We start from the raw sequence: 12149 nt of genomic DNA, 5'->3' as shown, positions 1-12149 counted from the left end.
GATTGAATGCCCAAAACCTCATGGTTGGTTAGAGGAGATGGCTTCAAACACTTAGATTAGGTTTTTCTCCGGTGAGCTCGCAAAATTTAATTTTTAAACGGTAGCGAATCTCAAGGTTCTTTTCTTGTGGTTATTCTAACAACTTTTGCATTTTGGTATACTGATAATGTATTATCCTGTAACTAAATAGGCGATCCTATTTTTAGCACATATAAGGTTGCATCATCATCATCATCATCATCACTAGGATTTTGTTTTATATTTTGATGCATTTACAAGGGACTTATTTTGGAAGGATGTGTGGGCTCCTTGTGGTCAACATTACACAGGATTTTTTTTCTTTGTAATAAACAACAAGGTGCCCCACGACACACCAACATTACACAAGATAACCCTTCAAGAAAACATTACATAAGATAAAGTATTACTTCCGTAAACAAACATTACACAAGATAAAACAATTTACTTTTAGAATAAATAAAAGGGGTGTGTGCCACAACACATCAACATTTTTTTAAACAGGAAAAAAGCACACCAATGAGGACACAATCCTCGACTTACAATATTATAGAAAGAATGTAATGCAATGCAAATTTGAATCTAAACACAAAGCAGTACAATCGACTCGACAGCACACCCGTGGGAACACAAACTTAGAACTGTGCCTGGATCGAATCCACCGTGCTCTTCTCCACCTGGAAGGCCTTGGTAGTAATACCAGCCGGGATGGAAGGCTCGGCTCCAAACACCGCGTTGGCTATCGTGATCACTCCAGGGTTTTGGCTGCTCAGTGCCGCAATAGCTACTGCACCGGTAGTCCTGTTGTTGTACTGGTAATGGATGAGGCCCTTAGGAAACACAAACACATCTCCCTTGTTGAGAACCTTCTCAAAGTGTTTGTTCTCGGGGTTCGACGTCACGAAACCGACATGCAGGCAACCCTCTAGCACAGTAAGGATCTCAGTGGAACGCGGGTGAGTGTGGGGAGGGTTGAGGCCGAACGGCGCGTAGTCGATGCGGACGAGGGAGACGCCCATGGTGTTCAGCCCACCGATCTGTGCGACGTTGACGGCGGTCACCGCGGAGCCCTGCTTGTTGGTCGTGTTGCCGGCCACGTGGAGGCCGGAGAAGTAGAAGTCCTCGACGACGACCTCTTTCGCGGCCTTGCAAGCCAGTCCGTTGACACGCACTGCGTAGGTAGATGCATTCATATAAGATAGTCGAATTGAGTGATTGCTTAAGCTTAACTACAGTTATATGGACTTTATCAGTGTGTATGTTGTACCTGGAGATGTCTTTTCAGCGACACAGAAGTCCTGGAGATGGCTGGGATCGGAGGCGGTGGCGCCATGCGAGCATGCAAGGGCCAGGAGAGCTCCTGCAAGGAGCAACACTCGAATGGCCATGTCTCTTTGTTTTCTCCTCGCTAGAGTAAAATATCAAGCAGTTGAGCTTTGGAATTGGTTGCTATGCTGCTCGAATTGTGCGATGTTTATAGAGTGAAGAAGGCTAGTATTTATAGGGAGATCTTGCCATACATTTATGTATGTTTAGATACACATGATTGGGTGTAGGAACAAGTCTTTGTGGTGTGGGCAGCCTGCAGAGCGCGTGTATATATCTGGACACAGCCTGCTACCCATACGTATGTATGTGGGACGGCAGGATCAAATTAATATATAGCATGCATGATTACATCAGAGCAGTCTATGCTTGAACAAGTCGCCTGTACATATCCACATCGATTGACCAAGAATCCAGCAGAGCATGCCAAAGTCCTTTCTAAGGGGAAAGGTATGTAATTGCATCTAGTTTTAGGTTTTTGAAATAGATTGCTGCTAGGTTGCTGCTGCTAGTATTCAGTTAATGCAAAACTTGTTTTCAAAATTCACATGGATTTCTTCGATCTATATTGCTACTGTTGTCCGTTCCCTGTGAATGGACATAGTGTTAGTTTTTGAAATAAATGTGAAATCAAAACATTACTCATTGTGAATGTGAAATTGATATGATGTTCATGCCGGTCAGCGGCTGCCGGATCCTGTTGTGGGCACCGACAACAGCAGTGCACGTCAGCAGTGGCTGGCTACAATGACATCATGCTTGTCAGTGGCGTCCGCTACAACGATGACGAGACTATGGTGGCTACGTCATGGGCATCCCCTACACACATGGATGTTGACGACCCCGTGGGTGCGGGCTTTCTCGGCCCATCCTGTTTTTTTTTCGGGTTCCTGTAAACCTTAGCACCGGCGGGCACAAAACTATGCCCACCATTGGTGTCCTAAATACAAGTGACGGGCCCAATATCCACCATTGGTATTTAGATTACCAGTGGAGGGTGGTACTTTAGGCCCGCCAATGGTAACCTAAATACTAGTGGCGGGCGCCCGCCACCGGTAGTTATTTTGTGCCGCCACTGCTAAGCAGTTCTGCGTTAGCGTGAGCGTCTTTAGTTCCAACTTCTCCATCATCAACTAGTTATGATGTTGTAATGATATATGTTTATGCAAGGGCTGATTAAAGTTGTTTAGCCAGTGTTCAGTGAATATGAGCACAAACTCTGTGTTATACATCTCTATGAGATTCTAAATAAGGTACACAGGGGAGAGAACATGAAGAACGGTCTTTTGAAAACTTGCAATATTGACTTCAGTATCTACTTGGGAGGGGAACATGGAGAAGATGAAGATTGACCGCCCAAAAGCTCATGCTTGATTAGAGGAGATGGCTCCAAACACTTGGGTTACAACATTCTCCGATGAGGCGATGAGCTTAAACAATGTAACTAGAGGCTAACACGTGCTTCACCACGCCATTCTTCACTCATGGGATTAACTCTTTTATATCTAGTAGATTATCGCAATCGATTGTTTGGACTTTATCAGTGTTGACTTGTGATTTAATTATGTCCTTACGGTGTTTTTCCGTTCAGATATCGTGTCGGGTTGCTATTGGAGGCAATATTTTTTCCTAGATTAGAATAGAGTTGTTTAGTGCGTCGTTATGGTGTCTTTACACTTTTTGGTCTTGGTGTTAGCCGGTGGTGATCATTTGAGCCTCTTGGGAGCTTCTATTCAACATTGCAACCATGAATTGATGCTATAATGCTCACATGGGGCGACCCATGAATCTCTTGCTCACTCAGCTTGCCTCCTGGCTCCTCTTGCTCGTTTAGCTTTTTATACCGCCCATGCCATCGCTAGCTCAGAAAAATTCGTCTATCTTTCTTATTTGAAAAAAGTTAGTTTAAATAAAACATCTTCATGGATTTTAAAATATATTGCATACTTACAAAACCATGAATTTTAGAAAACATTCACGGATTAAAAATATATTCATGAATTCTAAAAAAATGTTTGCATATTAAATAAGTTTTCAAATTTTAAAAATGTTCACAGACTTTAAGGATGATTGTGAACTTTAAAATATCCGTTAATGTACTCCCTCTATTCATATATATAGGGCCTAATGCATTTTTGAGGCTAACTTTAACCACATGTAAGACCAATAATATATGACATGCTAGTTACACAAAGCATACCATCAAATTTGTACGTGAAAGGAGCTTCCAACGATATAATTTTAACATTATACATCTCATATACTATTAATCTTATCAATAGTCAAAGTTAGTCTCAAAAAATGCATTAGGCCCTATAATATATATGTACGAAGGAGTAATAAATATTAATGAATCTGAAAAAATCTGATAAGAAATATTTTTTTAGTGTTCACAAATTTTAATAAGCACTCAAGAATTAAAATGCGAAAAAAGAGAAGGAGAGATAAAACTAAACTGACACAACCTTACAGGACGGCCCCCTCAGCGACCCCACAACTCCCGAAGCATCAGAACGCTTCAAGTCATGGGAGCTTAATATTTCTATAGATATTCTCCTAAATAGTACTTGTGAACTTTTTAAACAGTAGCGGTTCTCAAGATTATTTTCTTGTGATTATTCTACAACTTTTACATTTTGGTATATTGATAATGCATTATCATAGGTGATCTTAGTTGTTAGCACATATAAGGTTGCTACGTCATCATCCTTATGATTATTATTTTCTAAATGCATATACAAGAGGCTTATTGGAAGGATGTTTATGGGCTCCCTCATGTCAACACATCTATCTTTATATTTTAAAAAATACTTGATGGGCCAACCAGAAAAAGGAAAAATAGGCTATAAAATTTCATAATAAAATTAGAGACATCCGACCATTAATTTGGCGGATCATTAAAAATATAAACATTAGATTTACGTAACTGCACGTAACATTGATGGATCCAAAGCTAACAATTAGTTATGAAATATACCCTGCATGTATGACTTAATTAACCAAAAGAAAACAATCTCTGCAAATAAAAAAACTACAACTGAGCGGATGATCTTGCTTATGCTCCATACATCTATCTACGTGTCCCTTCAAACAAACAAACAAAAACTACTATACCTCACGTCCCTTCCAAAGAAACATAAAAAACTACTACTACATCTCACGTATCTTTCTTTTAGTTATATCTCACGTATCTGACTTATAATGATTAATTAGGAAGGACACACTTGATCCTTAAAAAAAGAATGATACAGTTGGCTACACGCATAGCTAAACTGAGTACTAATTATTTGAAAAAAAAGTGAGTACTTCTTCTCACATAGACTAATAGCAATTTGTGTTGGACAAGAATTTTGATTATTCTAGCATGATATCCGCATCTGCTCACAAGTCCATCGATGGCGTTCAACATCATCGCCGGCATAAATAAATGATTGATGTTATTGTTACATATACATGTGATTGTATGAGACCTTTGTTAGCTAGGAATATTGTATACAAATGACTAATCTGGCCACAATAAAATTAGAACTTTAAGTCAACATCCTAATATAATATTAGTACAAGAAAATTGATGACTTGGCCGATACACTGGATAATTTGTCTAGCTGACCCAAATAAGTAACTATTTTTTAAAATGTAACCTTTTATTTCATTGGAAAATGTCGACACAATTAAAAACGTTAATTCAACATATCTCATATAGTATCGCACACAAGTTGATTGGAGACTTAATGTATAAACAAAAACTTAATCACTAGACCAAGGAAATCATAGTATTTTATTCCAACTAAAAATGCCACGTTTAAAACCTTAACTCAAGGTCCTAATATCAGATGTCTTACAGAAAAATTGCCAAGTTAGTATACAAACTGGATAATTAATCTACTAGACCTAGAAAATATTTTTAATAATCTACTTATAAGGTTGACTTTATTACAACATGTTATTCTTTACATTCATCCGTCCTTACTCAACATAGCGCCGAATATGAACTATGGTGTCATACAAGCCATTGCCTATTCGCCTTGGCTCGACGTATGCCCGTACTTCTAGGTATGAACACCATGATTTAATGAGAACATGCCAAGCTATATGCCATGATCTTTGTCCCTCGGTCAGCCATGGCTCCACTTTTGGTCCTGGTTGCTGTTGCATGCTTCAAAGCGAGGAACCGTGGAAATGAGATCACAATTTCATCTTTCTGTTATCCAGATCATGACTTCCTTGGTTGCATGCATAGTTTTTTCACATGGGTTTTTCTTACCATAGTCATGCATGATTCCACTATTCAAAATATCAGCCGATTCAACAATTTATCATCCAATTTATCCCTAATCGGTGAGTGACCGATAAGATTATGCCATATCATCACCATTTATCTTTTGGACTGATTTATCGCTCTGATAAGCAATTTTTCAGGAATATACCAATAAACGGGGGCCTATTTCTAGCACTATGTGTGCAAGAACTATGTTTATTTGTGTTCTGCGGACCTTGTTATGTAATATGTACAACTGTCCTGCTTTGTTTATCATTGTATTAGAATTCAAAGGCAAAGAATCAAGGTAACACTTTTGTCCAATATAGTTTTTTTTCCTGAGTATAGCATATTTTAGTGTTGGAAACCTGGGATATGTAAAAAAATGGCCGATTAATAGTCAACCGATAAAATCGATTAATCGTCTGATTTCTGATTAATCTCTAACCCTCGGTCGACTGAGACGCTAACGATAAGTGATATCCTCAATATTGCATGATTCAAGAACAAAGTCATGAGCATGAGGCTAGACCGCTTGCGGGAGCCATGTGAATGGTACTTCCATGAGCCAGTGCAATTTCCAACCCAAATATTTTAATTTTCTAGCTAGCTTCACCTGTCCCTTTCTTGTGGTGTAGATTGAGAAAAAGTGGAACATGCCAAGTGTGTATGTGTTTAAAGAATTGGAGGCCAATGTCATGGAAAATTCTTTGGTCCATGTAATATCATTTGTTTTCTATTGCTCATTATTAAACGTATAACCTGTGAAGTATTTTATTTTTCTGATTGACCACTCAAAAAATCATTTAAGTCATACATTTACCAATTCAATCACAAAACAATACATATATGTGATCAAGAACTCTCATGATTCGGGTTTGCATCCAATACTCACTGCCTTGAAATAACCCCATAAAAGTTGTGGCATATTCTAAATAAAATCACTACACAGATACAACATGTGTGTGTGTGTGCCAATATCAAACTCGAATTCAATGCAGAGATAAAATAAATAATTGAATAAGACAAATTCAATGTTGATAGGGAGGTTTGGCCATATCAGATTCCAATTAAATTGGCTACTATTCACCCCCCATATATCTCTCATCGAACCATGGATCAAATTAGAATTTGAACTCCATAATATTCCTGTAATTATGTGGTGACTGTTTGAAATGAAAAAATAATTTTATTCTCTCAACTATTGGGCGAGTGCAGAACATCTTAAATCAATTACATTTGACCCCTCAAATCCCGACATTCTATAAATTTTTCTTCCTCAAAGTGGCTTTCACTATTACAAAGGTAGTTTTATCTTATGTGGTGCACACATAAAAATTTACTTCAAAAATTATTTCAAATATTGATATTTTTATCTTATTTACCAAAATCCTAAACTACCGAAAGGTAAAGCAAATGATAAGAACTTTAGAATAAATTAAAAATTGGGGATTTAATGAAAACCACATTTGCTAATTTTGTCAAATTTGTATGCTCTTTTATACTTTCATTATTTCAAGAACATATGGTTGTTTTTTCATATTGAAAGCCCTTTTAAAACTTAAAAGTTGTGTGATGTGACTTACACAAAGGTGCCACATTGGTCAAAAAATTTAAATGGTGAAACCCACTAGAAGAAACTTCCATACAAAGTATTAAAGGATGACAGTAAACTTATCCGGTCTAATAGTTGGAAGACCAAATCAAGAGCCAACAAACATTTATCCCAGGAAAACCTTTGGTTTACCATTTATTTTTTAAAAAGGTCAGGGATTTCAAAAGGTTCTCAAGAGGGCTTGAGGTACCAGCTAGGTGTACGTAATGCATGATGTGAGAGCAACCAATGTGATATCCATCTTTCTATATACATTAGTTCAGTCATATTTATTTCAAAAATATAATGCACAATAATAATAACATTGATGTCTTCAGTGGCATAAGAAAATCATAATTGTACTTACTCCATTACATATAGACAGTACCGAATATATACCATATGAATATATTTCGTGATCTAATGGTAATGATTTGGCATTGTAAATGTTGACAATTTTCTCTACAAACTTAGGTCGAAGTTTACAAAGTTTGATTTTGCAAAAATCTAATTTGCAATAAATTTCTGAACAAATGGAGTTATCATGGCTTGACATTTATTGAAATAATTTTTTTTACAAAATTATTGTGCTTTCCAGTCCTCTATTTGAACTTGCATCAAATTCTTATGTTTTAAAATCCTGCATACCAAAGAGACCTTTAATAAGTTTGCTTTTTTATGATATTTAATTTAGCATTGACAATAGAATATCAAAAACATTACTTTTCAACAATTTCATAACGATACAGGTGGCGCCCGCACATTTGCAAGGGCCACTGTGCTAGTTATGCAGGAAAAGAACAATTTACCTTCAAAATAAACAATAGGGATGTGTCCCACAACACATCAATATTACAGAAGATAGTACAATTTACCTACGAAAAAACAATAGTCAATAGGGGTGTGTCCCACAACACATCAACATTAAACAGGAAAAAAACATACATCGGTGAGGACACAATATCCACGACTTACAATGTTATAAAAATAATTTAATGCAATGCAAATTTAAATAATCTAAATACAAAAGTGTACTGATCAACTCAACGGACAAGCAAACCGCACTCGTGCGAACACAACTTAGAATTGTGCTTGGATCCAATCCACCGTGCCCTTCTCCACCTGGAAGGCCTTAGTAGTAACACCAGCCGGAATGGAAGGCTCCGCTCCAAACACCGCGTTGGCTACCGTGATCACTCCAGGGTTCTGGCTGCTCAACGCCGCAAGAACCACTGCATGGGTCGTGCCATTATTGTTCTGGTAATGGACGAGGCCCTTAGGGAACACAAACACATCTCCTTTGTTGAGAACCTTCTCAAAGTGTTTGTTATCGGGGTTTGACGTCACGAACCCGACGTGTAGACAGCCCTCTAGCACGGTCAGAATCTAGGTGGAACGCGGGTGGGTGTGGGGAGGGTTGAGGCCAAACGGCGCGTAGTCGATGCGAACAAGGGAGACACCCATGGTATTCAGTCCGCCGATCTGTGCGACATTGACGGCGGTCACCGCAGAGCCCTGCTTGTTCGTCGTGTTGCCGGTCACGTGGAGGCCAGAGAAGTAGAAGTCCTCGGCCGTGACTTCTTTCGCGTCCTTGCAAGCCAGTCCGTTGACATGCACTGTGTAGGTGGAAACATTCTTGTTAGATAAACGGAGATAGGGGATTGCTTAGCTACAATTCTATGGAGTATATCAGCAGAGGGCATGTACCTGGAGACATTTTGTCAGCGACGCAGAAGTCTTGGAGAAGGCTGGGGTCGGAGGCGGTGGCGCCATGCGAGCATGCCAGGGCCAGGAGAGCTCCTGCAAGGAGCAACACTCGAATGGCCATGTCTCTTCGCTTTCTCCTCGGTAGAGTAAATTAGCTAGCAGTCGAGCTTTGGAATTGGTTGCTTTGCTGCTTGGATTGTGCGATATTTAAGGAGTGAAGAAGGCTAGTATTTATAGGGAGATCTTGCCATACATTTATTTATGTATAGATTATTACATGGTTGGGCAGGAACAAAGTCTTTGTGATGTGGGCAGCCTGCAGAGCGCGCGTATATATCTGGACAGCCTGCTACTCATATGTATGTATAATATGCATGGGACGGCAGGATCAAATTAATACTAGCATGCATGATTACCTATTTACATCACATCAGTCAATGGTTGAACAAGTCGACTGTACATATCCACATCGATCGACCAAGAATCCAAGAGAGCATGCGATCCCTCCACATGGATCTCACCAGTACAGCAGTAGGCCCGCGCTTAACGTCGTAACAAATGCCCATGCCTTGTAATGGGAGTGGAAAAAATCCTGATATTTCCACACCCTCGTGGTGCTGACTTAAGAATCAGGCTATGAAGATATGGTAGAGATTAAAAGAACTTTAGGATATATACAAGAATAAGATAACGACTTCTAAAAGGCCATTCGGAAGCTAAAAATGTTACGGGGTTATCACGGATTTCCTAAAAGCATTCACCTTATAGTCATTTTTGGTGTAAGGTTTGCTTCTACCATTATGTGACTCAGTAAAAGAGAGTGCACACACACCATAGACGTGAAGACCTTGAGTTGAATTCGTACTCAGCCTGCAAAGACCACACAAATATTGTCCATGTACTACTTATATCCTAATCAATTTTCAGTCGGTAGGACATCACATAGATCAATTATCTTAGAAGAACTTCTCAATCAGCTACCTTGCGCATCCTGCAAAAAATCCATCAACAAGCTATGCGTGTATGGCCATAATAACCAGGCGACAACTGCATGCAAAGCTAGCTCTCGCTTCTACATGTCCGACTTGTTGCTTCCCCCGTCAAGCAATCTCAACATCTCACAACTTGCTTCCGCATGCCTCCTCATCTTCTCCATGCACCAGCCTCCGCATCAGGTCGCACCTGTGCTATTTAATTACCTTCTTGCACTCTCGTGGTTGCCACTCAATTCTGCTGACACTTAATGCCTCGTTTCATTATCCCACCCATTTAAATATTCTATCCAGCCCACAATCCTTCCCTTCAATTATCCCACCTGTTTAAATATCATATCTAGCCTATACAATCTCTGTCTCGCGTCTCGCCACAAACATGAGGATGCTGCTTTCCTCTATTCTCACCGTGTGTTTGCCGATTCCCCGGGTGTTTTATATTAACCAGTGGCAACCACTTTTTTGAGGGAACAGTGGCAACCACTTTACAATAGCGAGGTGGGAGTATTTAATGTGAAAAATGCTATCTGAGTTGGTAGGTGCAGCCGATGGAAGAGGTTCTGAGTTCGATTCCCATAGTGTCAGTCTTATTTCCGCGTCTCTCAAAAGCCCACTTACGTGACTGGCAACCCATAAGTGTAGTCCCTGCAATGCAAAGCAACATGGCCCAGTGCAGGATGGCTATTTACGAAACATCAGCATGCGTGCGGTGATTATGAATTTTTTTGGCTCCTTTATTACATGCAAATAAAATGGCTTCATTGGGCTTATCTAAGGCAGCAAAGCGATGGGCTGGTTAGGTCAAAGACACACAACCCATACTATCGTTGCTTCATGCTGATACAGTTTAGTACCACCTCGAAAGAAAATCTCATTCGTGGACCAACAAATTTTAATTATCCATAGGAAAAAAATCAAAATTAATAATTTGAGTGAAGGGATCGAAATATCAGACAAGTGCACCTTGCATTATTAGTAGGTATAGATATAAATAGGCAGGAGCTATGCCGAATTCATTAAGAGGGAAAACAAAAATACATAATGGCCCGATGTATTAGGGAAACTAGGCCAAAACCACGTAGAGAAAAAAAAACAACGACAAAAAAACAACAATGCCCACATTGGCCTACTCAAAACCGAGCTCTCCGATCGACTCACACCGCCACCATGGAGGCGAGCCAACACCAACAAACATCACATCACAACCGAGCTCCGCATTCGTCGCGAAAGCTGAAGCCCACACAGGAAACCAGAGCTGGATGCGACCCATCTAGACCTAGATTGGTACCGCCACCTCAACTGTGCCACGACACCCATTGTGCACCTCCGCGTCGAACCACTAGATGACCGCCCCATCGCAAGCCTTGACGCCCCATCGCAAGCCCTAATATAACATTATTCCAAATAAGTAACTGTTTTAAAAATGTAAACTTTTATTTGATTGGAAAAAGATGCCACAATTAAAAAAAACGTTTAACTCAACATTCCTTATATAGCATCACACACAAGTTAATTGGTGACTTAATCTACAAATAACAAATAATCACCAGACCAAGGAAATCATAGTATTTTATTCCAATTATTAAAAATGCCATGATCAATATCAGATATCCTATAGAAAAACTGCCGAGTTAGTGTACAAACTGGATAATTAATCTACTAGATCGACCTAGAACATATTTTCAATATTATAATTAAAGGATTGAATTTATTACAATATGTTCTTCTTTACATTCTTCGGTCCTTACTCAGCATACCGATTGAATATTAATTGTGGTCTCATATGAGCCGTTGCCTATTAGCCTTGGCTCGATGCATGACCAAACTTCTAGGTACGAATACCATGATTTAATGTGCACATGCCAAGCTACATTCCACTATCTTTTTCCCGCGGTCGGCCATGGCTCCACTTTTCTGGTACTAGTGGCTGTTGTGTGCTTCATAGCGAGGAATTGTGGAGATGAGATCACAAATTCCTTTGTGTGTGATTCATATAGGACGTGTTTGGTTGCCCGCATGAGGCCCAGCCTGGCCCGGGCAGGAAGAATTTGGTTTGTTTAGTTTCCTGCATTCACTGTGCGGCCCGCATCGCACGAAGCTTAAAGCACGTCCAGGCTAGGCCCAGGAGCAACGCACGAATCGGCAGTAGCTCGCGAGCCTGGCCAGGGCGAGGCAGGGGAGGGCGACGCGCTACTCCCCTCGTGCGAGCAGGGGAGATGGCGTGAGCTCGCCCGCGTCGCCGAAAAATCGGCGG

The 12149-nt window shown here is 39.9% G+C and overlaps 1 protein-coding gene and 1 pseudogene across 1 annotated transcript; both read right to left on the bottom strand.

Moving 5' to 3' along the window:
* Positions 1–608: 608 nt before the first annotated feature.
* LOC125525011 (putative germin-like protein 2-3) lies at positions 609–1406 on the bottom strand. Its single transcript, XM_048690037.1, has 2 exons — positions 1286–1406; positions 609–1189 (listed from the first exon to the last, which is right to left on the bottom strand). The coding sequence occupies exons 1-2, from the start codon at positions 1404–1406 to the stop codon at positions 654–656; spliced, it is 657 nt and encodes a 218-aa protein (XP_048545994.1). The 3' UTR covers positions 609–653.
* A 6720-nt stretch (positions 1407–8126) lies between these two features.
* On the bottom strand, positions 8127–9078 carry LOC125525534 (annotated as a pseudogene).
* Positions 9079–12149: the final 3071 nt, after the last annotated feature.

This window comes from Triticum urartu, chromosome 7, assembly GCF_003073215.2.
Source record: "Triticum urartu cultivar G1812 chromosome 7, Tu2.1, whole genome shotgun sequence".
Classification (NCBI taxonomy): Eukaryota; Viridiplantae; Streptophyta; class Magnoliopsida; order Poales; family Poaceae; genus Triticum; species Triticum urartu.
This window is presented reverse-complemented; position numbering and strand designations above follow the sequence as displayed.